Here is a 27,083-nt window from a genome sequence, read left to right on the forward strand (position 1 = left end):
CTCTGCTCATGCTCTCGCAAATAAATAAAACCTTAAACACACACACACACACACACACACACACACACAATTTAATTTTAATCATGGAAAAACAGGAAAAAACCAGCAGCCTGGGGCCAAAAAAGGGAAAAAAAGGTACTTGTTCATGACTACAGTATGTTGCTTACTGGGCTAAGTCTTTAAGCAGACATAGTCTCACTGACGGGTCATAAAACCCAGAAAGGTAGGCACATCTACTCCACATCTGACAGAAGGGAAAGCTCTGGGATACCACAAAGTCCAAAGCATTACAAAGGAGGATTTAAGCCCACTCTGCCTGGCTCTAAAGACTACTTTCTGTTAGGATCAGAACTGACTACAACTCACTTGCATGATTTCTTAAGGTTGAGAGACTGTAAAGTATGACTGGGGAAAATGCCATTGTGTGTGGACTATTATCACATCCAAGTAACAGATACTGGTTCACAAGGGCACCTCGTAGCTCTAAAAACTACAGAAGACACAGCACAACGGAGGTAATGGATCATTATAACATGCCTGGGCCTCTCTGATGGTCTGTTCTAGACGCAAAGTTCTCCCTTGATCAGTGACTACCTTCTCAATTGGATGCTTTTGGATCAAATTAGAACTGTCTCATTCTGTGCACGGTGAACTGTGACTGATGGGTATTTACTAATTTTTCTCAATCTGTAAATCAATTAAAAATAGTAGTAAGTGGAAATGAGTAGGTAAAGGGCAGAAGTTAGTAATTATCAGGGGCGCCTGGGTGGCTCAGTGCGTTAAAGCCTCTGTCTTCGGCTCAGGTCATGATCTCAGGGTCCTGGGATTGAGGCCTGCATTGGGCTTTCTGCTCAGCAGGGAGCCTGCTTCCCTCTCTCTCTCTGCCTGCCTCTTTGCCTACTTGTGATCTCTGTCAAATAAATAAAATCTTTAAAAAGAAAAAAAAAAAAGGCTAGTAATTATCAGAGGAATTTTCAGAGAGAGATTTAGCTGAGTAGAAATTTTCATTAAAAAGTCCACACTTACATAAGAGAGCTTTCTAAACACTGATGAACTTTTACTCCCTTTTCCCATATATGCATTTTTTCTGCTCCTTCAACATATATAAATTCCTTAAACTCTATTCCTAAAATAAGTTCTCATTTCCCTGAAGAGTGTTTTCTTTTTATTTATTTTTTAAGATTTTATTTATTTATTTGACAGAGAGATACACAGCGAAAGAGGGAACACAAGCAGGGCAAGTGGGAAAGGGAGAAGCAGGCTTCCGGCTGAGCAGGGAGCTGGATGCAGGGCTCCATCCCAGGATGCTGGGATTATGATCTGAGCCTAAGGCAGACACCCAAGGACTGAGCCACCCAGATGCCCCCTGAAGAGTGTTCCTTTCTTTCTGGTGTCTGTAGAGTCAGATTGAATATTTAATTCAAAAAGCTTCACACCTCACTTTCAGTGACAGCCTACCCTTCTAGTGTCACAGCTGAAGAGCAACAAGGGCTTCTTGTCTAGAACCCACACCCAGAATTTCAGGGACACTTGTAAATCTATAGTCAACCCACTTCTGTCAAAACTGGGTAAAATGTTAGACTGTTTCATCTACTCTTAACAGAAATTTCAGAGACAGGCAAAATAAACAAATAAATAAATAAAGTACAATTCTGAGGCAGAAGAAAATAGAATTTCACCAGATTGTTCTCTGTACCTAAGCCAGCTTTCAGGCCTCAGTTCCAAAGGGCAATCCCCAAAGTTAGGTTTTTGTTTGTTTGTTTTTAAGATTTATTTATTTGACAGACAGAGAGACAGTGAGAGAGGGAACACAAACTGGGGGAGTGGGAGAGGCAGAAACAAGCTCCCTGCCGAGCAAGGAAGCCCGATGCAGGGCTCGATCCCAGGACCCTGAGCAGATGCCTAATGACTGAGCCATCCAGGTGCCCCCAAAGTTAGGTTTCTATTACGGACACTTTGTTTTCTCCAGAGTACAAAACCCAGGAGGGAAAGCAGGGACCCTCCTGAGGGCAGGGCAGGATGGCAATCCCCCTCTTGCTGTGCGTGTGCTCTCTCCTCTTTCACGAGGGTATCTCCACTTGAAGTTTCATAGGCATTTCACACTGACCCACCCACCTCACCTCAACTCCGTATCATCACCCCATAAGCCTGTTCCACTTTCCAGGGCTCATCCTTTAAGCAAATGGAAACACCACCCATCTTGCTGTCCAAACCGTTCCATTCCCCTTGCCCTGCCAATTCAGTCCCCTAAGTTTCTGAACCCCATCTAACTCCTCTCCATCTCTACTGCCCAAATCCCTGTTCTCCAGGCCACTAGGATCTTTTACCTGGTCTATACTTCAGCCTCCTAACTACTCTGCCTCCTGCCTTGGCCAACATCCCAACCTGCTGTCTTCGCCAATATAATCATTCTACTCCAGACAGCATGGTTTTTAATACTCTACTTTACATTCATAAACAGAGAATCATTTTAATTTCATCATTGTCTGTGAGGCTGTTAGGCCAACTGAAGAAACACAAACAGCCTGCAACTGCTTTGCCTAGACTGTTTATTATTCCAGAAATACCACTGTCTGTCCTTCCCACCAGTCTTTCAAAGCCCCAATTCTGGTGTCACCATTTCCATGAAGCTGTCTTGTGTGAAGACTCTGGTTCTCAATGCTAGACGAGAATAGTTATGGCTAACAGAAGAGTGGAAAGAAAACAGGCCTCCTCTGAAATCCCAGCCCCACTGCTGAACAGCTGTGTTGGAAACTTTGGAAAATGTTCTAAACCCTCAGGGCTTTGGTTTACTCTTTGGTAAACTGAAACATGATCTCATAATGCAGAGTGACTCTGAAAATCATAAGTATATATACACATATAAAATGGATATCAGCAAGTATTAGTGGTTTGAATACCTGACTGGCTTTATAGTCAGTTTCTATACAAATCAGCATTTAAATTTTTACAACTTTTCCTTTTCTCCATTAGCATTATTTTCCAATTAAACTGAAAGGCCTTCTAGGGAAATCTGTATTGTATCTGAAACAATTCTTCAAAGTTTAAAGTGCCACACAATTTAAGTCATTACTTTTCTTGTTCCCTACAGCATATGCAGCATCGCTCTTGCACTGATGTGCCCAGTAAATATTACTTATTTAAATGGTTTTAAAAATTAATTTTGTATAAGAAATATTTCCCTTTATCAAAAACATTCCACTAGGAGACTCACATATAATACTGCTATAACCTGCTCCCCTCGAACACCCAGCTTTGCTCACCTAATAAACTGGGATCTGCTCGGACCATCTTCTGTTTTTTCTTCTTCTTGCCACTTTGTACAGCCTCAAAATTGGATTGTTGGTTGTTGCTTTGATTGGTCTGAAATACTGAATGGAGTGCACTGTGGTTCATTCCCCACACAGAGTCCTGTGAGATAAGATGTTACAACTGAGGTTACACAGAGGATGCAAGTGTGGCGCACTCTAAGAAAATGACTGATTGGCTGTCACCTTACCAAGTATGAGATTAAAAACAGAAGATCCCACCATGGATTCTGGTAATAATGAAACCATGAAGAGTCCCCTGAGCTACCCTTTCCCTTCATTTAGATTCAGATATCACATTTAAGCTCTGGGCCTCCAAAAGGCCCATCCTGGTAGCTCCAGGTTTTCATCCCAGCGGCGACACAGCTGTCAAAACCTCTCTGGTAGGGGCGCCTGGGTGGTTCAGTGGGTTAAGGCCTCTGCCTTTGGCTCTGGTCACGGTCCCAGGATCCTGGGACCAAGCCCCACATCAGGCTCTCTGCTCGGCAGGGAGCCTGCTTCGTCCTCTCTCTCTTTCTGTCTGCCTCTCTGCCTGATTGTGATCTCTGTCTGTCAAATAAATAAATAAAATCTTTAAAAAAAAAAAAAAAAAAAACCCCTCTCTGGTATACAGAGAGTCCATACCATCCACTAGGAAATTAGATATACAGCAAATAATCACAAACAGACCTCTGTACTCCAACAATCCACACCCCTCACCTACCAAAGCATATGGTTCCTCTGTCTCTGAGCCCCCCGACAGAAAGGACAGGATGCAGACTAGCTGGTAGCATGTTACCAAACAAAATCACAATCATGTACTTTATTCCTGTTGGCAATCCTAGAAGAGATCTGGTCCCTAAATATCCATACACTTTCTACCAACTGTTCCAACTATGAAACAGTCTACCAGACATTCACACTTACCGGCTGCTCTTATTAGAGCAATTCATTTTAAACTGAGATCCGATTCAATGAGATGGTTGAAGGCACAGGTAGTGGCAGTGGGGGATGAGGAGGAAGAGTAGAGAAAGCACTGTGGAAGGACAAGGCTGGCTACATGTGTATGTGCATTCACAGTGGGCCCCAACTTCCAATTTCCCAGCACACGGGGCAGTCATTTCATAAACGTAAAGAAGTTTTTATATTACTATACAATGTCTTCCCTTCTGATTCTTTATTTTTCCTAGTGCTGTTTCTATTGACATCTTTCACTTAATCCCTATTAGTCCATCTTCCCAAATGGATTTTAAATGCCATGTACTTGGCTGTATCTTTTATATCCTCAGAACTGACTGATAAAACAAAAATTATCTCTAGCAGAATTATAGAACTAAAGGATATAAATCATCTTAAGCTCTTTGTGTGCCTTGCCACTTCATCCTTCAGAAAACTTTCTAACTGATCCTCATTATTCACAATTCCATATATGCAAATTCACTTACTGGCTATAATTTACGTGTAACCCCAAAATCAAAACTTGTGAAACATTTATGGCTTTCCTGAACACCGAGCTGCTAAAATGTGAGTTGCCTAAGGAACACATTCTCAGCTGAGGTGGAACAGGGGAGTATTCTGCCTTCTTGTCTCAGTTCTCATACAGTAAAGGAGCATCTTTTTCAGTCTCCGTAGTGTCCTGATGTTCACATTTTATGCTTGTTCGTGTTGTCACTGTTTAAAATAGCCCCCAAGAAGGGCGCCTGGGTGGCTCGGTAAGTTAAGCATCTGTTTTTGGCTCAGGTCATGATCTCAGGGTCCTGGGATCAAGCCTTGAGTTGGGCTCCCTGCTCAGAGTGGGGTCTGCTTCTCCCTCTGCCTCACCCTGTTCTCTCTCTCTCTCTCTCGTGCGTAAGCTCTAATAAATAAACAAAATCTAAAAAATAAAATGGTTCCCAAGTATTAAGTGTTGTCTGGTGTTCCAAAAAGGTTGTAACATGCCTTAGGGAGAAAATGCATATGCTAGATAAGCTTCACTCAGGGGTCGGCTCTAGTGCTGCTGGCCATGAGTTCAATGTTAAGGAATCAACAATATATTAAATAAGGCATCTTAAAAAGAAACACGCATAAAACAAAGTAATATATTGACCAGCTGACAAAAATGTTGTGATCAGAGGTTCCAGAAATCTAATTGGGTGTTTTCCCTGGAGCAATAGTTCAGTATTCACTAATTCAGCTGTAGCGATGACTTTACAAAACCTAACTACCACAAATAATGAGAACTCATGGTACTGTTCACTGCCCATCAACAACATAAGACATGTCTGGCATGCTATGGTATGGTCAATATTGGGTACAGCGCATCCTGAGCACTGGAGATTTAACATTTGTAGGTGTTAACTTTTCAAAAAAATGTATGGGTCTGTGACAAGTTGGAATTAGCAATCTGACTGAGTGAGGCACATACACAAACCAAGGAAAATGCAACTAGTATGCCTAACAGAGAATGATTATGTTTGCTATCTGGGAAATTCACAAAGGTCTCTGGACCTGCCATTTGAAAATATCAAATATACCACATTTTAAGAAGCTACGGTCATCTGATGTACAAAATGGTATCTTTTGTTTTAATTTTCATTTCTTTGGCCGCCCAGTACTGCGAGGTCTTACTACTCACTCGCAGGGGCACAGTGCCAACCACTGCCTCATACCTGCTGCTGCTGCTGCTGCTGCTGCTGCTGTTGCTGTTGCTGCTGCTGCTGCTGCCGCTGGCTGGCTTTCTGTTTGGCACGGCGCTCGAGGAACTGCTTGGCAAACTCCTTGGCCTCAGAGGTATCTCCTAAATAGGCCCTAATATAATCATGGACCTCATAAGGAGATTCTACTTCTTTCAGGAAAGAAACAAAAGTAGGAACTGCAATGTGAGAGGGGAGAAGACATAAAGAGTAACAATGAAATATCACATGCAAAGAATCAGTGTCAGTTTTTAAAACACTGTCACACCTACTGCCAACTGTACTGATGCAAATGGGAAAGGTATGCAGCTACTGTGTTAAATACTCTTTAATCTACTCTGCGGGGCGGAGTGGGGTGGAAGCACTGTCATTGTAATGCCCCAAATTACCTCAAGTAGCACAGAGTCAAACAAAGATATATCATGCATGTTTAGTTTCACTAAATGTTACTCTGGTAAAAGCCATTTGTTACGTTGAGACTAGAACAACTGCTTGTCTAAGACTTATCTGGAAATTCATTCTTTCTTTCCTTAAATTCAGTCAATATTTATTAAGTGCCATGATGTGTGTCAGGCACCATGACAGATACTAACAATACAGCCACACTCTCCAGGAACTTTCACTTCACTGAGCTAATGTTCAGAGAGGAATCAAGTGGAACGTGCAAGCAGTGTGGTGCAGCAGAAAAAGCACAAGTATCAGAATTAGACAGACATGGGTTAAAATACTGACTCTGAAATTTGCTCGCTGTGTGACCTTGATGAGTTATTTAACCATCTGAGCCTCTGTTTCCTAATTTATAAAATGGGGATAATAGCACCTACATTGCAAAGGCATCTTATGAAGTTACAGCAAAAATTAAAGAACTGGAGTAACATATGCTAACTGCTGGAAAGTGCCTAGCACAAAATAGCTGCTTAATGAAGGGTAGCTGGTCATTATTCACTATTATTTATTATATTTCCCCTGGCTCTTTCAGACCGTACAATATTGTTATAATGCTGCAAAGGAACTCTTCTATTCCTTTACTATTCCATTTTGAAAAGATCCTTGATTTTAGTTAAGACACTGTAGGTGGATGAATTCAAATTAGCCGATCAGTTATAGGAAATCTGGATCTTCCACACTAAGCTTACTAGTCTCTAGTTCAAATATTTGGGGTCAGAGCAGGGATTCACTTCCATCTAAGGCAGAGAATTCTCTTTGTGATCAGTAATAACTAGCAAGTTTTTCTTCAAATTGTGCTGGAACCTTTTCACTTCCACTAACTGGTCCTAGTTTCATTGTGCATAAAATAAGTCTACTTGCCCTGGCACATGATTCCCACCCGCCCCCAAAGGCAGGATGGGAACGATCTCATATCACCTCAGCCTTCTCGTGTCCAGGATGACCTCTGTCTCCACCATGAGTTACCTTTCTTTGGACTTGGCCTGGCTGGCAACGTCCCCCATAAAATGACCTGTATGGAACTATGAACTCCTCTGTCCTGAACATTATTAAGATAGCTTGAGACACCAGACACCATTTACTTTTTGGCAATGACTGAGAACCTATTTGAACACAATATTACAGGACTTTTCTCACAAGTAGTATTTGAAGGGTCAAGTTGTTATGGTAGATCTAGGATTGGACCTCCATTAGCTTTCACCTCCTGATTTTTGGCCCATCGTTCCAATTTGTCGACCTCTTTGTGGGTCCTGCTCTGCCATTTCACATGCTGGGTTTCCCTCCCCAATTCTTACCATCCAAGTTATTTGCCGTATTAAGGGCATGAAGCATCTGTTCACACCACTGGGTAAATCCATCTTGGGCTTTATTTACTCCCTGAAAGAGCTTCAGCAACTTTTCTTCTTCTTCTACTTTCTTATTCTGCCGGTTAGACACACCTACAGATTTACTAAAGCAAAACAATAGGGCGATATTATATTCCCAGAAACTGTTACTATATGATTATACTACAACACCATAAACAGATAACGTCTTGGCAACACTGGATGGCTGTCAGTTATCCAATGCTTGGGTCCAAAAACGAATTAAAAAATAAATAAATAAAAGCTTCAAATATTTGGATTGGGGACGGGAAGCTCAATACCCTCTTATAATCTAGTCTCAGCTAATACATTCTCATTTGTGAAGACAGGGCTTCTTGCCAGAGAAATGATTAAATTCTTCCTATGTGCCCTTTGGTGAGTTTTTAAATTTTGCTAAGCCTCAGTTTACTCATCTGTAAAATGGTACTAATACTTCTTTGGGTTATCACAAGGAATAAAAATACTGTATGCAAAAGCCTAGAACACAGTGCCTGGCAAAGATGCTCAGTAAGCTGACGGTTGTTTATTGTGTCCTATTCTTAATACTTTAGACCCTCAAACAATAAGAGACAATCTGACAATACTACCATTTATTAAGTAGTTACTATGTGCCAGGCACTTCACTAACTACTTTGTATGCATTCATTTAATCTGTACAACTACACCCATGAAGTCATCATTATCTTCATTTTACAGATGAGGGAACTGAGGCTCAAAGAGGTTCCCTCTTGCCCAAGGTCACACAGGTCACACAGCTAATAAGTGCCAGTGCTGGGAACTGAGTTCATATATTTATCATTAAAACCCATGTTCATTCATTAACACTGCATAACTGAAGAAAGAAAAGACAAAGCTGAAGTGTAACTAATTTATCATAAAATAATAGGTTTAAGGTCATTAGAGAGGTGTTTATAATACTCACTATAGTCTAGCTAACTTAAAAATACAAATTTATAAAGAAAAATGCTAAGATCTAGAGAGTATCTTGGAGAAATGTTCAAAAACAACAAAAATATACTATTCCTAGTATTTATTAAGTAGTTACCATGTGACAGGCAATGGACTAAGTGCCCAACAGTACAAAGAGCCCCTAGTAATAGCACAGATATGTTTCCATGGGGAAGAAAACAATCACCAAACTACAACCTCCCATGCTTAGACACAGATGAAAATAGGCAAAAACTAAATAATTATCTTTTCCTCCCACCCAATATCCCACTCCCCACATGCCCCGTCCCCCAACCCTCCAAGAAGCATAGGTTTCATCATTTGAGCCCTACCTGAGACTGGCGTTGTTTTTATTTTTATTTGTAGAATTTCTAGGTCCCACCTCTTTCACTGCATCATCCCAGAATCCCATGTTGGAGTTTTTAGTGTCAGCATTACTCCAGATACTACTGACTAGGTCAGATGCCCACTGGTTAGGGGGACCAGTATTTATAGAGCCCCAAACAGAATTCCCAATGCTGGTGTGCAGGTTGGAATGCTGTTAAAGAGACAAATGACTCAGTTAACAATACTGAAAAGAGAAAAAGAGAGTCCACCAAAGTCAGAAAAGAGAACTTCTTACACCAATCCATATAGTGAGTGCTTAGGAAGATGGACCCACCGTATTATTCCGGGCTCTGTTTGGTTGCTGGTGCTGCTGTTGCTGCTGCTTCTGCATCTGCCTAGCTTCTTCCTGCTGGATCTCCAGGAGAGACTTCGCAGTGCCTGCAGGTTTGCTGACATTCCCCCAGCCAGAGAGCTTCTGCTGTTGCTGCTGCTGCTGCTGCTGGAGAGCTTTCATCAGTTCCCTCTGCTGGCGCCTTTGCTGTTGCACAACAACAGGAGCTAGCTTAAGATTCTGGTTTTCAAAAGCATTAGTTACTCCTGTTTGGTATAGTAAATGGAATGCATATACATAAGAGCTACACAAAATTAAGACACTCTGCAGGGTTAGCCACTTTGCTGCAAATAAGGATGTCAACTGCCAGAGGTACTAAAAAGTACCTCTAAAAAGAACAAACTAAATTGATCAGACTAAAAAAAGATCAAACACAGAATTACTTTTTAAAAATTAAGCAGGACTTTTGGTTGGGCATAGAAATGAAATACATATGAATTTCCTAAAGCCCTACCAAAATGAAAGGGGGAAAAAAATTATACACACACACACACACGCACACACACACTGTTAAAAACGATACACCCATAAGGACAAAAGGAATAGAATAGATCCTAAAAGCTGAAAAGCACACAAATACTGATACCCAACGGATACCAGTAAGTTGAAACCTAAGTAAAGGAAGCTCAGAAAGAGGCAGATTCATCTAGAAAACTCCGTAATTAGAAGTATGGGTAAGAGAGAATAAACTGCCTGAAAGTCTAAAAGTAGCAGGAAGACCCCAGACTGCCTTTGCAACCCGATGCAGTTGGGCAGCTATCTCTTCCTCTCCCTAACAGGAAACTCAAACATCCCTCTTTAGAGAGACTGAGCCAGAATGGTGATCATTCTGTGGGGAAGCTGACCACCCAGCACAGAAGAATACACCTACAGATGTGAAAAGATGGGAGGACTCCCCAACGCAATAGCCCTGCCAGAAACCATTACAGCGAAGCCCATCAAGGTGTTGTATATACTGAACCTTTAATCCTATATATGAACAACAGCCCAGGATCAACAAACATTTGACCTGAACTTCTAAGATGAAAGCCAAAGACCAAATTAAAAAAATGAAATTCACTGGAAAAAGAAACAAGAGAAGGGAAAATGGTGACTAGCTTTCAAAAAAAATATTAGTAAGTAGGGGCGCCTGGGTGGCTCAGTGAGTTAAGCCTCTGCCTTCGGCACAGGTCATGATCTCAGGGCCCTGGGATTGAGCCCCACGTCGGGCTCTCTGCTCAGTGGGGAGCCTTCTTTCCTTCCTCTCTCTCTGCCTGCCTCTCTGCCTACCTGTGATCTCTGTCAAATAAATAAAATCTTTTTAAAAAAATTAGTAATTTTAGAGAGGTAAGATGTGAATTCAATGAAAAAGAGGCGAAACAAAGAAACACTAACAAACTAAGGACTCAGAGAAATTTCTAGTAAGATCACATACATTACAGTTCAATAGAAAAATTAAAACAGAAGATTGAGGAAATGCTTCCAGCAAAAAAGGTAAAAAGAAAAAAAAAGTAAAATGACACAGATTAAAAATAGGAGAAAGCATGAAAAAAATAAACATCAGTCCAGGAGCGCACCATGCATATGGCAGTAATTTGAGAAAACAGAACAGCTGTGCAGCAACCTAAGACCATCCAGACTTGAACAGGTTAGGCAGTCATAGAAACGGTACTTCCAGGAAAAGAATGAAACACAATTTATTTTAGGTTTCCCTACATGAGAAATATCTACTGAGTAGCATTTTCTACCTTTTGAAGAGTGTAGGAAAAATCTAACAGTTCAAAGAGAATCTAATGAAAATACAAATGAGGTGATCATTCACTTTTTTAAAAAGATTTTATTTATTTATTAGAGAGAGAGAGAGAGAGCGAGCACCAGCAGGGGGAGCAGCAGGCAGAGGGAGAGGGAGAAGCAGACTCCTCGCCAAGCAGGGAAGCCCTGCACAGGGCTCTGTCCCAGGAACCTGGGATCATGACCTGAGCTAAGGGCACACAACTGACTGAGCCACCCAGGCACCCTGAGGTGATCATTCACTTCTGACAAACATGAACCAGATAATACCCGGGATTCCAACTCATGACCACTAGTATGTTTTTCAAACAGCGGACACCTGAAATATTGGAACAATTTTTAGTCTTGAAGGGAACAGATATACCCTTCTCTGCATCTACTTGTTGATAATCTTTTAGAAAAGAAATGATTTCAGAGAAAGCGGTCTTTTTAGAGGGTGGGAAATAAGGTGATTAAGGTGAAGAAACAGTATCACCCACTGGTAAGGTCCAGCACACCACACGGTGAATATGTACAGACAACTCCCCCTTGTGTTTGTGCAACCATGACCTTCAGTGAACCACACCACCCAGATTCAAAAATGACAACTTGCATTCTCTAACAAACTGACTGCTCTGCCTCAACTCACAGCCACGTAACACACTTTCTGCAGGACTCTGCTACCTCATGAAATCTTTTCAAGAGACCTTCCCAGATCACACTACCTAAAACTAGACAATCAATCACTACCAGCAGTTTTTATCCATCTCCCCTCAACCCGAGGGCACACTTTATAAAAGCAGAGAATTTCATCTGTCTTAGAATCAGCCATATCCTCTGACTGTAATTGAGCAGGTGTTAGCAAGTATGTGATGGGTAGATGGACAGATGAATTAATATGGCACCTTATTGGCATGCTGAACCAAACCATTTTACTTATTCATTTCTTCTCTGTCAAGAACTGTATTCTTCCTTTTCCCCCCTTTAGTCCACTCTTTTATATCCTTCTTATCCTAATGATAACAGGTTATAGACTTACAAGCAGAGAGACTTTATTTCCATCATATTTAAGTTTTTAAAGCTGGTCAGAAAACCCAATATCCTTAGGGGAAAAAAATGTATTTGGCACCCTAAAATCAAATTTATAAGAAGGATATCTGCATAAAAACCAAAATTCTGAAAAACCCATGACACTTTTTCACTTACGAGCTACTTCCTCAAGAACTACAACAAAATGTTTAAGGTAAATGAACATTCATGTTACCTTATCTTAATGTTATTCCTATTATACGCTAAAGAGTTTAATAATGAACATCCAATTCAGATACACAGCAATTCTGACGATAACCATGATCTTTACTAACCCTCACCCATAATGTACACCAACCATTCTGGAAGACTGTTTAATGAGACCACTTTTACTTTTAGAATTTTAAAATTTACCTCTTCTCGAAGCTGCCGTTCTCGTTCCTCTTCTAGTTTTTGGATTTCAGCCAATGACAGCGTTGCCTGGGACTGACACGCGGTTGTATTGGACTGCTGGCCCCACGTGGAAGAAGAGGGAAGCTAACAAAAAAGGAAGGCAGAAGAGCTTGTGAGGAAATGTCCTTTGGAAACAGAGGAAATACTGCACATTTATGTACAGGCAGAACATTCATGTTTCCTTCAACTCCGCTGACAACATTCAAATTTCTTCCTGCAATCCTTTGCATTTTAGAATTTTCTCAGTTTGTTTTTAAAACTTTTTTGTCACTAGAGGCGCCTGGGTGGCTCAGTTGGTTAAGCGTCTGCCTTTGGCCCAGGTCATAATCCCAGGGTCCTGGGATCAAGCCCCCATAAGACTCCCTGCTCACAGGGAGCCTGTTTCTCCCTCTCCTCTGCTCCTCCTACCCACTCGTGCTCTCACTGTCTCTCAAATAAATAAATAAAATCTTAAAAGAAATAAAATAAAACTTTTAGGGCACCTAGGTGGCTCAGTTGGTTAAGCATCTGCCTTCAGCCCAGGTCATGATCCCAGGGTCTTGGGATAGAGTCCCACATTGGGCTCTCTGCCTAGTGGGGAGTCTGCATTCTCCCTCTGCCCCTCCCCTCACTTGTGCTCAACCTCTCTCTCTCTCTCTCTATCTCTCATAAATAAATAAATCTTTTTAAAAAAATAAATGAATAGGGGCACCTGGGTGGCACAGTGGGGTAAAGCCTCTGCCTTTGGCTCAGGTCATGATCCCGGAGTCCTGGGATCAAGCCCCGTGTCGGGCTCTCTGCTCCGCAGGAAGCCTGCTTCCTTCCCTCTCTCTCTCTGCCTGCCTCTCTGCCTACTTGTGATTCCTCTCTCTCTGTCAAATAAAATCTTTTTAATAAATAAATAAATAAGTAAGTAAGCAAATAAATAAATAAATAAATAAATAAATAAATAAATAAATAAATGATTTTTTGGTCACTCTCCCAAACCTAAGATTATTTTGGAACTTAAAATATACACAATAGGGGGCGCCTGGGTGGCTCAGTGGGTTAAGCCTCTGTCTTCTGCTCAGGTCATGATCTCAGGGTTCTGGGATCCTCAGAGCGGAGAGCTCGGCATCAGGCTCTCTGCTCAGCAGGAATCCTGCTTCCACCTCTCTCTCTGCCTGCCTCTCTGCCTACTTGTGATCTCTCTCTCTTTCTCTGTCAAATAAATAAATAAAATATTTAAAAAATATATATATACACAGAATACATTTTTATTTGATCTACCATTTTGGGATTACAAATTTGTTACATCCAGCACCAACATATACAGCAATATACAGACATAAAGAGAAAGAAGTAAACAGAAGAATCACTAAATTCTTAATCCAAGGAGGCAATAAAGGACATGATATGCTCCTTTCTAGTGAAAGGCTGAAGGATAAGATTTCTGAAGGCAAAGTCAAGGTGGGGAGCTAATGGAAGATGCCAGGCATAGTTTTTAATCAGTCTTTAATGAAAAAGAGTCACTGTTCACCAGGCTGTAGCTTCTAGTCATGAGGACTAAGCTGTTTTTAATCAATAAATTCTATTTTTTTCTACCCTTTAAAATACTGACTAAAATAAAGTATAAATATTTGGGTCCTGAATACTTTTAAGTTCTCAAATGTCTGATGATTCTAATGGAATCTCTTGGTCTTTCCGGCCAGAAAAAGATACACTTTATTTCTGAAACATCCTGTGGCCCTTACAAAAATAACAAACCCAAATCTAACACAACTTGAAATATGTTTAATAAAAAAAAATAAACGAACATGGATCGAACAAAATGCCAAAGCCCAAAGAAGAATGGCTCTATAGCTGAAATCTCTAAACCAGAGCGGACTGGATAAGGGCACAAATAGTTTAAGCTGTCACTGATATTACCAAATGACTACTGATATTATCTTCAGCACTACAGAACATCATCAATCCTTAACACCTGGGGGCTAATACAATAAGCAGTAGGTCCATTTCTCTCAAAATGCACCCGTGCTATAATGGGGGAGAGGTGAGAAGGGAAGCTGAGAGAGAAAGACTGGGGACTAGGTAGGCAAAGTCAAGCATAAATGAACTCATATTATCCACAGGAAATGACACACTGGAAGGCGATGTCAAGATCAAATAAGGCAGCAGATCTCAAACCTGGAAGCATCACCTGGGAGGACCTGTAAAAACATATGTGTGTTGGCCCCTCACTCAGTGAATCAGAAGATCCAAAGGTGAGGCCAGAGAATTTGTACGCTTTTTAATTCTGACGCAGACATTCAGCCAGGCGCTCCCAATGCTGTCTAAACGCCCAGTAGATGTCTCACCCTAGACTACCCTAGAAAATGACCCCCAGTCCTCTTCAGAACCTTAGTCAGCAGCAGGAAGAGATGCACCTTTCTCCCCTGAAAATGACTCCTCCCTCTTTCAGGCACCTCAGAGATCTTTCCCACTGCTATGCCAAAATATACTTTAATGTACTCTATGCTCATGACTCACAGGACTGCTCTTTGCAATAATGCAGAACAAATCTGTTTTCCTCACGGTACAGACAAATGCCTGTAGATAGCTATCATTTTCCTTAAGTCTTATTTGTACATAGAAAATAATACCCCATCATTCCGTAAATACTGCCTCAGGACATTTTTCAATTCAACCAACATCCTGTACTACCCAAAGAACTGCAGTTTATCAATCATACTTTTTAGAACAACTTCATTCCCAAGTCAGAAACAAATAGGGAGTTTGGCACATTCTGTATCCCCTGAATGCCTAATATCCTTCAGTGATTTAAGCAAATTTACTATTTTTTTCTGCCATCATATTGCCACCTTACTTTTCAGCACTATTTATTATTTTGAAAAACAACTATTATACTAATATGACAGCACGAGGTGCTGCTCTGTACGTCCCTTTCCCCAGCGAAACTGGTGAAAATTATTTTTCAAAAAATTACTTAAAGCCTCTGGAAATGAACAGAAGGGAATATAGCAAAAGCAGAATTTTTCTTTAAGAAAACCTGCTAAAACTCTGTAAGAATTGAGAGTCTGTGGTACTTGTACCAAGATCTACTCTCAACTCCCAATTCAACCAGACCAAAACTTCATTCTAGAAGAGTGTAGCTAAGAACAGAGGCCTCTCTCTCCCTGTCAGCTACCAGTCAATGGGCTGGCTTCCCACAAAGAGCACAACAACAGCATTTCCCATCCTAGCTACAGCCACCTGTTGCAAAGGTTAAGTTCCAGGCAAGTACTGCTGAGAAGTGAGGGATGATCCCTTCTTATGCCTAGCCTCCAACTTGTGGGGTGAAAACTACCCTGAGCACAGTACTACTGGGACTACTAGGGCCCTGGGTGCCACTGCCCTAGCTTAAAAGGTCACCATGCCACCAGGAGAGGCAAGCCAAGAAAATCTGAGGCTACTGCTCCTCCCTCAAGGGCTCAATTTCTAAGCAGGAGTGCCACTGAGAAAAGCACACCACTGTTTACTTTTTTATGCCTGTCTTTTTTGTTCCTCTATTCTTCCTTTACTGTTACTGCTTTTTTTTTACATTAATATTTCCTGTTGTAACATTTTAATTCTTTCTTTTAAGATTTTGTTTATTTATTTGACAGAGATCACAAGTATGCAGAGAGGCAGGCAGAGACAAAGAGGAGGAAGCAGGCTCCCTGCTGAGCAGAGAGCCCAACGTGGATCTTGATCCCAGGACCCTGAGATCATGATCCCAGGACCCTCAGCTGAAGGCAGAGGCTTAACCCACTAAGCCACCCAGGCACCCTGTATTTTAATTCTTTAATGGTTTAAATCACTATATATTTATTAAATAATCTTATTTATCATCTTTTCTCTTCTTCATTTGTACCTGTGAATTCATGTTAGGACCATATGAAGTCATTTACTTAGCCCAGTACTGCTTCTTTCCCACCCACCTCCTTTGTACTGTTTTTGACAATCATATTAGATTTCTGTTACAAACCCAACTGTCTGTCCTATCTGTTTATTTAGACACACACACCAGTTTTATATTTGTATACACATACACTCTACACACACCACACATTTGTTTTTGTGCATTTGCTTTGTATTTTTGTTGGATTTGTATTACTTTCTGGGGTCACTTATTTTTAGCCTGAAGAACTTCCCATTAATATTTCTTGTAAGGGAGGTCTGCTAGCAACAGATTCTCTGAATTTATCTGGGAATGTCTTTATTTCACCTTTATTTTTGAAAGAGTTTTAGTGGATATAGAATTCCTTGTTGATAATTTCATTCTGTGAAGACTTTGGGTATCTTATCCCACTGCTCTCTGGCTTCCATTGTTCTGGATGAGAAGTCAGCTGTTAATTTTATGCTGATTCCCTTGTAAGAGACAATTTGTTTTTCTTCTTCCTGCTTTCAAGATTTTCTCTTTTTTGACTTTTAGCAGTTTTAAGATTATTTATTTATTTATTTGACCGAGATCACAAGTAGGCAGGGGCGGGGGCGGGGGGGGGGCGTTGGGCAGGCTTCTGGCTGAGCAAAGAGCCTGATGTAGGGCTGTGACTCAGAGGTTTTTGCCTTGGGATGGAGGTGAGAGAAACAGATTGGGCTATGGTTCCTAAAGGAACTGACTTTATTTGTGACAGCGTATGGACAATGAGGAGTCCAAGCCAAAGGGCACTTTTAAAAGCAGTACAGCCTGGGTGAAAAGCAATTAGGAGATTGGTAGATTAACCTCAGAAGAGGGTAAACTGCAGGTGCCAACTTGGTCTCAGAGAACTAAGAAAAGAGCTGGAAGAAGTTCTAAGGTCAGAACCAATCTCAAAAACAGTCTTCAGGAATTATCTCTTCAAAGCAGCCTGAATTTGACTGGATCAGTCTGTGAAGCAATCTGTGCTCCAGGGCACTTCTGAGAACAGTAGAGCAATTCAGGTAGCAACTAGTGGAAGTTAATAGCAACACGAAAAAAAAGATAATCAAAAACAGTCCTGCCAAAAACAGTGATCTGAGAGTGATTGTGGGCAAACCCAATGATGCGCCTTGCAGCCAAGCAGCAAGCAGTGGCAGAGGGCTCCCTGTAAGGGAGGTAGGGAGACACTGGGGCTTCGCTAAACTAATCCGATCAGTCACAAGAAAATTATGATGGAGCATGTATGACCAGTAACTACCATGTGTTATCAAAAAATTCTAGTTTCCAACAAAATATTAGGAGACATGTAAAATAACAACAAAGAATGGATTATACACCAGGAAAAAAGCTGGCAACCACCTATGAGAGTGACCAGGTATCAGATTTAACAAAACGTCTAAGATTGTAAATATGTTCAGAGAACTAAATAAAGCCATGATTACTAAAGGAAGAAGTAGTAAAGGAAGGCATGATGACAATGTCACACCAAATGAAAAATATCAATAAAGAGAGATTATTTTTAGACCAGAAGGAAATCCTGGAGTTTAAAAGCCCAATAACTAAGACGAAAAATCACTAGAGGAGCTCAAATTATATCTGAACTGGCCAAAGAAAGAAATTAGTGAAACTCACGTTATCAACAGAGATTACACAATCTAAGAAACAGAGAGAAATAATGAAGAGAAATACATTTCACTGAATGTGCCAGTATGTGCACAATGCAAATACCAGGAGGAGAGAAAGGAACAGAAAAATATATGAAGAAACCATGGCTGATACTTACTTAAAAACATTAATCTACACATCCAGGAAGCCTAACCATAGTTATCATGATAAACACAGAGATCCACAAACATATATTATCATGATAAAAATGCTGAAAGTTGGGGCACCTGGGTGGCTCACTGGGTTAAAGCCTCTGCCTTCCGCTTAGGTCATGATCCCAGGGTTCTGGGATCAAGCCCTACATCAGGCTCTTTGCTCAGCCAGAAGCCTGCCCAACGCCCCCCCCCCCCCCGCCCCCGCCCCTGCCTACTTGTGATCTCGGTCAAATAAATAAATAAATAATCTTAAAACTGCTAAAAGTCAAAAAAGAGAAAATCTTGAAAGCAGGAAGAAGAAAAACAAATTGTCTCTTACAAGGGAATCAGCATAAAATTAACAGCTGACTTCTCATCCAGAACAATGGAAGCCAGAGAGCAGTGGGATAAGATACCCAAAGTCTTCACAGAATGAAATTATCAACAAGGAATTCTATATCCACTAAAACTCTTTCAAAAATAAAGGTGAAATAAAGACATTCCCAGATAAATTCAGAGAATCTGTTGCTAGCAGACCTCCCTTACAAGAAATATTAATGGGAAGTTCTTCAGGCTAAAAATAAGTGACCCCAGAAAGTAATACAAATCCAACAAAAATACAAAGCAAATGCACAAAAACAAATGTGTGGTGTGTGTAGAGTGTATGTGTATACAAATATAAAACTGGTGTGTGTGTCTAAATAAACAGATAGGACAGACAGTTGGGTTTGTAACAGAAATCTAATATGATTGTCAAAAACAGTACAAAGGAGGTGGGTGGGAAAGAAGCAGTACTGGGCTAAGTAAATGACTTCATATGGTCCTAACATGAATTCACAGGTACAAATGAAGAAGAGAAAAGATGATAAATAAGATTATTTAATAAATATATAGTGATTTAAACCATTAAAGAATTAAAATACAGGGTGCCTGGGTGGCTTAGTGGGTTAAGCCTCTGCCTTTAGCTGAGGGTCCTGGGATCATGATCTCAGGGTCCTGGGATCAAGATCCACGTTGGGCTCTCTGCTCAGCAGGGAGCCTGCTTCCTCCTCTTTGTCTCTGCCTGCCTCTCTGCATACTTGTGATCTCTGTCAAATAAATAAACAAAATCTTAAAAGAAAGAATTAAAATGTTACAACAGGAAATATTAATGTAAAAAAAAAGCAGTAACAGTAAAGGAAGAATAGAGGAACAAAAAAGACAGGCATAAAAAACAAAGTAAAATGGCAGACATAAATACAATTATATCAATAATATCACTAAACATAAAGGATTAAAGAATCCAATAAAAGGCAGTGATTATCTGACAAAAATAAGATGCAACTACATTGTCTCAAAGAGACACTTTACATTCAAAGGCATAAACAGGTTGAAAGTCAAAGGATGGATAAAGATATATCAGGCAAACAGCAAATATAAGAAAGCCGGAGTTTCTATATCAGAATCAGATAAAATATACTCTAAAACAAAAATATACCGGGGTGCCTGGGTGGTGGCTCAGTCAGTTAAGTGGCAGCTGACTCTTAATCTTAGCTCAGGTCTTTCAGGGTCATGAGTTCAAGTCCCATGTTGGGCTCATTGTGGGCATGGACCGTACTTTAAAATAAACGCTATTAAAGAGAGACACTTAAGTATAGTAAAGAATCAATTCAGCAGGAAGATCTGTATAATAAATCCATACATAAATATATATTTGCCATATAACAGAGCATTGAAATACATGAAGAAATGACAGAAATTATAGAAGATACAGACAATTCAGTACCTTGACAATATTTAGACAATAATACTTAAAAGACTTCATTACCTTAATACTCCACTTTCAGTAACAGAAAATTAGGTGGAGATCAGCAAGGATCTAGGTGACTTGAATAACACTATAAACTGACTGGACCTAAAAGACCTCTATATAGAACACTCCAGCCAACAACAGTAGAATATACATTCTTCTCAAAGAAATATGGAACATTCTCCAGGACAGATCTAAGGAAGGTAAAATAGGACACAAAACCAACTTCAATAATTCATTTAAAGGGAAAAATAGGGGCACCTGGCTGGTTCATTTGGTACAGCATGTAACTCAAGCTCAGGGTCATGAGTTCAAGCCCTACAATGCATGAGGAGCCCACTTAAAATTAAAAAAAAAAAAAAAAAAAAAAAGAATAAAGTAAAAGAAAAGAAAAAGAATATAAAGTATGTGTTCTTTGATCACAATGAAATGAAAGTAACAAATTTTGGAAACTCACAAATAAGTGGAAATTAAACAAAACACTTCTATATAACCAATGAGTCTAAAAACAAGTCAAAACTTATGGGTAGCAACTAAAGCAATACTTAGAGGGAAATTTCTAACTGCAAATGTCTATAGAGAAGGAAGAAAGATCTCAAATCAACGGACTAAACTTCTACCTTAAGATACTAGAAAAAGAGAGCAAAATAAACTTAAAGCAAGCAGAAAGAAATAATAAAATTAGAGAAGAAGTTAATGAAACAGATAAAATAGAAAAAGATCAATAAAACCAAAAGCTGATTCTTTAAAAAGACCAACAAAATTGACTTAGCTTGACTGTCCAAGAGAAAAGGAGAGAAGACTCAAATTACTACAATAGGAAAGAAAGGACATCACTAGTGATGTTACAGAAACAAAAAGGAATATAAAGGAGTATTATTGACCAACTGTCTGCCAATCAATTTGATAACCTATGGATAACCTAGATGAAGAACATTCTTAAAAAGAGACAATCTATCAAAAACTTACTCAAGAAGAAATACACAAGTTAACAGACCTCTAAGAAAACACTGAGAATTCCACTCAATACTGGCATTTGGTTAGTGGGAACCTACACAGTTTCAACAAGTGTACTGAGAAGTGCTATTTCTTTCTGTTCAGGGCTCATTTACCCCAGCCATGGCATGACGTTTGTCGGCAACAATTGTAAGGTACTCAGATTCTACAAATCCAAGTCTCATGAAAAACTTTAAAAAGAAGCACAATCATTACAAGGTCGGATGGACTAAAGCATTCTATATAGCAGGTGGTAAAAAGCTTATAGTAGATAATTCATTTGAATTTGAAAAATGTACAAATGAACCAGTCAAATATGAGAGCTATGGTATAAAACTACTGATGCAATGAAAAGAGTTGAAGAGATCAAACAGAAAACAAAAAAGCTAAATTTATAATGAACAGATTAAAGAAAAATAAAGAATTACAGAATGCTCAGGACATCAAAGAAGTCAAGCAAAATATCCTGGCCCTTTTTGCAGGCAAAGGAAACCAGAAAAAATGGTGCAGAAATTACAGCAGGACATGGACATGGAAGATATTTCTTAAAAATCTCACTAACCATTTCTATTACCTGCTTTAAAAAAAAAAGATCTTATTTATTTGACAGACACAGATCACAAGCAGGAAGAGAGGCAGGCAGAAGGGGGAAGGAAGCAGGCTCCTGGCTGAGCAGAGAGCCTGATGCAGGGCTCTATCCCAGGACCCGGGAATCATGACCTGAGCAGAAGGCAGAGGCTTAACCCACTGAGCCACCCAGGCACCCCCATCTATTACCTGCTTTTGAAAATCTCCTTAGGAGACTAAATAAGATCACTCAAATGAAAGGTAATTAAAATAATTAAAAATACATCTCCTCTACATTGTTATCTGCAAAACATTAGATACTATGGATGTTAGACTGCATCTCCACTGTTAAGCCTTCACTGACAGTTACATTATTAATTTTTTTAAGATTTCATTTATTTATTTGAGAGAGCTAGAAAGCACAAGTGTGCACACCGGAAGAGGGGCAGGGAGGGAGGAAAAGGGATAGGCAGACTCTGTACTGAGCGTGGAGCCTGATGCGAGGAGATCCCATGATTCCGACTGAGATCATGACCTTAGCCAAAGTCAAGAGTCTAATGCTCAACTGACTGAGCAACCCAAGAAGCCCTGATAGTTACAATTATGTAAGTCATACAAATTCTCTTTGTAAATACAGAAGTGAAGTGTGGACATAAAATGGTCCTGCCAGGGGTGCCTGGGTGGCTCAGTGGGTTGAGCCTCTGCCTTCAGCTAGTGTTGTGGTCTCAGGGTCCTGGGATGGAGCCCTGAGTCGGGCTCTCTGATGGGCAGGGAGCCTGCCTCTCTGCCTACTTATGATCTCTCTCTGTCAAATTTTAAAAATCTTAAAAAAAAAAAAAATGGTCCTGTCATTTGGATAATGGCACTAGGCAGTATTTATGTAAAAACAAATGACAAAAATTCATGGCTACTGATATGTAAAATAAATTTTCTTTGCAGTTTAAATAAAAAAGAAAAAGTAGGGGCGCCTGGGTATATCAGTCATTAAGTGTCTGCCTTCAGCTCGGGTCATGATCCTTGAGTGCTGGGATAGAGCCCCACATCGCTCTCCCTGTTCTGGGGGAAGCCCGTTCTCCCTCTCCCAATTCCCCTCTGCTTGTGTTCCCTCTCGCTGTGTCCCTTTCTGCCAAATAAATACATAAAAATCTTAAAAAAAAAAAAAAAAAGGGTGAAGACAGAGAAATACTTATCATAAAACCATCCACAAAGAAAAGCCTAGGTGGTTTAACCACTGAATCTTACCAAACATTTAAAAAAGTTAATACCACTTTGGGGACACCTGTGAGGTTGTCTGTCAAGTGTCTGCCTTCACTCAGGTAATGATCCCAGAGCCCTTGTGGTGGGCTCCCTACTCAGCAGGGAGCCTGCTTCCCCCTCTCTCTCTGCCTGCCTCTCTGCCTACTTGTGATCTGTCAAATAAATAAATAAAATATATATTTTTAAAAAAGTAGTAGTACTACTTTTTCACAAACTCTTCCAAAATATAGAAGAGGAAACATTTCCCAACTCATTCTTCAAGGCCAAACATTACTCTGACACCAAAATAAGACAAAGACATCCCAAGAAAGAAAAAATAACTTACAGACCAAAATCTCTTATGAATATGAACACAAAAATCCTGACCAAAATACCAGCAAAACAAGTCCAACAACATATAAAAATGGAATTATTTGCCAAGTAGGATTTATGCCAGGAATCCAAGAGTGGTTCAACATCTGAAAATCAATTAATGTAATATACCATATTGATAGAAACGAAACAAAATAGAAAAATGATCATGTCAACAGACACAAAGCATCTGACAAAATCCAACATCCTTTCGGATAAAAATGCTCAACAAAGAAGGAACAGAAGGAAACTTCCTCAGCCTGATGAAGGATATCTGCAAACAAAAACAAAAACAAAAATAAAAACCCACAGACTGGGTGCCTGGATGGCTCAGTTAAAGTTTGTTAAAGCAGCTGCCTTAAGTTTGGTTCTCCCTGGGATCCCCCTGGGATTGGGTCCTGTTCAGCGGAGAGCCTGCTTCTCCCTCTCCTTCTGCCTGCCACTGGGCCTACCTGTTCTCTTTCTGTCAAATAAATAAATAAAATCTTAAAAACAAAAACCAAAAAACCCACAGGTAACATTAAATTTAACGGTGAAAGACTGGATGCTTCCTCCCCCAAGATCAGAAACAAGAAAAAGATATTTAATTTGCTATTTCTATTCAACATTGTATTAGAGGTTCTAGCCAGGACAACTAGGTGAGAAAATGCAATAAAAGATTAGAAAGGATGAAGTAAAACCATCTCTATTTGCAGATGATGAAATTTTGTGTACAGAAAATCCTAATGAATCTGTTAAGAAATATTAATAAAGCAGTTCAGCAAGACTGCAGACTATAAGCTCAATAAACAAATATCAATATCTATATACTTGCAATCAACAATCTGAAAATGAAATTTTGAGAATTCCATTTTAATTCCATTTCTCTATGAGAAAGCTCATAGAGAGCTTTCTAGGTGACACTGGGCTCGTGCTGGAAAGGACTTAAGAACTTTTTGATTAAAAAACCAAAAAACCCCAAAATACTTAGTAAGTTTAACAGAAGTAATATAAAAGCTATACTCTAAAAACTAGAAAATACTGCAAGAAATTCAAAAGGATCTAAATAAAAATCATCCCATGTTTATGGATCAGAAGACTTAATACTGTTAAGCTGGCAAAGCTCCTCAAATTGATCTAAAGAGTCAAGGCAATCTCTGTCAAAATCCAAGCTGGCTTCTTTGTGGAAACTTTAAGCTCATTCTACAATCCATATAGAAATGAAAGAGACCCAGAAGAGCCAAACAATCTGGAAAAAGAACAAAGCTGGAGGACTCACACTTCCTAATTTCAAAACTTAAAGCAACAGAATACCAAGATGGTGTATTAATAGCATAATAACAGATGTATAGACCGTCTGAATAGAATTCAGAGTCCAGAAATGAAACCACATGTTCATGGTTAACAGATTTTCAACTAGAATGTCAAGGCCATTCAGCAGACAAAGAACAGTCTTTTTAACAAATGGCATAGGACAACTGGATAGTTAGTCACAAGCAAAAGAATTGAAGTCAAATTCATACCTCATACAATTAACAAAAATTAACTCAAAATGGATCAAAGACCTAAATGTAGCAGCTAAAATCACAAAAGTATTGGAAGAGAACACTGGAATAAATCTTCATGGCCTCAGATTTGTCAACAGTTTCTTAGATATGATACAAAAAGCACAAACCACAAAAGAAAAAAATGAGCTTCACAAAAAGGAAAAGCTTTTTGCATCAAAGGAATGTAATCAAGGAAGTTTACATCAAGGAAGTAAAAAGACCACCCAAATAATAGGAAAAAATATTTTAAAATCATGTATCTGTTAAGGGACTTATAATATCTAGAATAAAGAACTCTTATAACTCAGTAAGACAAACAACCTAGACTAAAAGCAGGCAAAGGATTTGAAAAGATAAAGATAAACAAATGGCCAATAAACATGAAAAGATACTTGTTGTTTGTCACCAGGGAAATGCAAACCAAAACGACAAGCTATCACTTCACACCTACAAGGGTGGCTACAATCAGAACATCAGATAATAAAGATTAATGAAGATGTGGGGAAATTTGAATTCCCATATATTTCTGGTGGTAATGTAAAATAGTACAGCCACTTTGGAAAAGTCTGGTAGTTTCTCAAACCATTAAACACATAGCTCTCATATGGTCCACCAATTCCACTCTTAGGTTTATACATCGACATAAAAGCTTGTACATGAATATTTATCTATAGCAGCAATATTCCTAATAGTGAAAAGACAGAAACAGCTCAAATGTCCCTCAACTGAGGAATGGATACACAAACTCTGGTAAGTCCACACAGTGGAGTATTAGTCAGTCATAAAAAGGAATAAAGTACTGATTCATATTACAGTATGAATGAACCTTGAAACTATGCTATTTCAAAGAAGCCAGTCACAAAACACCACATATCATGAGACTGTATGTATCTGAAATGTCTAGAATATGCCAATCTATAAAGACAGAAAGTAGATTAGGGGTTAAAGGGGCTGGTAAGAACAGGGCATAGATGTGACAGCCAGAGAGTATTTTGGGGGGGCCTAGAGCGTACTGAAAATGTTAAAATCCGCATGGTGACAGTGCACATATCTGAAATACTGAAATTACTGAATTATCTACTTTAACTGGTTCAATTGCATGGTATGTCAGTTGTGTCTCAATAAAGCCCTCTTTAAAAAACTTTTTTTTGGGGCGCCTGGGTGGCTCAGTCAATCGAGAGGCTGCCTTCAGCTCAGGTCATGATCCCAGGGTTCTGGGATCAAGCCCCACATCAGGCTCCCTGTCATCTCTCTCTGCCCCTTCCTTTCCACTCCTACTCTGTCTCTCACTTTCTCTCTCTCAAATAAATAAAATCTTTTTTTTTTTTTATGACAGTTCATGTAACATTAAGATTTACTTATTTTATTAACATATAATGTATTATTTGTTTCAGGGTAAACGTCTGTGAACCATCAGTCTCACTCAATTCACAGCACTCACTGTAGCACATACCCTCCCCTATGTCCATAACCAGCCACCCTATCCCTGCCCCCATCCCCTGCAACCTTCAATTTGTTTCCTGAGATTAAGAGTCTCTTATGGTTTGTCTCCCTCCCCAGTCCCATCTTGTTTCGTTTTTTCCCTCCCTTCCCCCGACGACCCCCCGCCCTGCCTCTCAAATTCCTCATATAACTTTCTCTAATGATTTCGCTTAGCATAATATCCTCTAGTTCTATCCACGTCGTTGCCAATGGCAAGATTTTGTTTCTCTTGATGCCTGCATAGGATTATAAATCTTAAAGAAAACAAACAAACAAACAAAAACCAACTCCACAGTCTTTATTGTTAGATAAGAGGCCAAAACCAGACACACAAAAGACAGCCAGAGAAGTCAGAGATCTGGAAGTCATCTATGCCTTTGTTTTTGCCTTTATCCCCATATTCTTATCAGTCACCACGTTCTATGATGTGGACTCTAGGAACAGTCTTCTGACAGTTTTTTCAGGGCCCTGGAGCCAAAGATCCATGGGTTCTAATACACGGCTCTACTTTCAACTCTCAGCTGGACCCAAAGCAAGCTAAAACTAAGTTCCTGAACATTTTTCCTCTTTGGAAGAACATAGCTATCCACACCTAAGCTTTTAACAATGGTTGTGAAGATAAAATGACTTAACACACGAAAAACTGTGGTCTGGTGCTTGACACAAAGCAAGCACTCAATCATCAGTGCTATCTTCAACTCCAACTTTCCAATCCCACTACCACCTTCCTCTCCTTCCCCTGGACCACGCCAACGGCCCCTCACAAGTACCA

At 39.8% G+C, this 27,083-nt stretch overlaps 1 protein-coding gene and 1 pseudogene across 17 annotated transcripts in view; one reads left to right on the plus strand and one right to left on the minus strand.

The window, feature by feature from the left end:
* Positions 1-27,083, minus strand: part of GIGYF2 (GRB10 interacting GYF protein 2) — a 150,688-nt gene that overhangs the window by 3,885 nt on the left and 119,720 nt on the right. For 8 of the 16 annotated variants that reach the window (XM_082690613.1, XM_082690609.1, XM_082690620.1 and 5 more), the window contains 6 exons: positions 12,629-12,751; positions 9,380-9,583; positions 9,051-9,256; positions 7,702-7,856; positions 5,936-6,138; positions 3,264-3,411 (listed from right to left, as the gene is read on the minus strand). In XM_082690613.1, the coding sequence (XP_082546739.1) occupies positions 3,264-3,411; positions 5,936-6,138; positions 7,702-7,856; positions 9,051-9,256; positions 9,380-9,583; positions 12,629-12,751 (1,039 nt within the window). Of the gene's footprint in view, positions 1-3,263; positions 3,415-5,935; positions 6,139-7,701; positions 7,857-9,050; positions 9,257-9,379; positions 9,584-12,628; positions 12,752-27,083 lie in introns of all 16 variants that reach the window. The other 8 variants (XM_082690611.1, XM_082690622.1, XM_082690618.1 and 5 more) reach the window with 1 other exon arrangement.
* Positions 17,869-22,809, plus strand: LOC309843455 (putative ribosome biogenesis protein RLP24 pseudogene; annotated as a pseudogene). Its single transcript has 2 exons — positions 17,869-17,919; positions 21,128-22,809. The product of its transcript is annotated as a putative ribosome biogenesis protein RLP24 pseudogene (transcript).

The sequence above is a fragment of the Mustela nivalis genome (assembly GCF_964662115.1).
Source record: "Mustela nivalis genome assembly, chromosome: 11".
NCBI lineage: Eukaryota > Metazoa > Chordata > Mammalia > Carnivora > Mustelidae > Mustela > Mustela nivalis.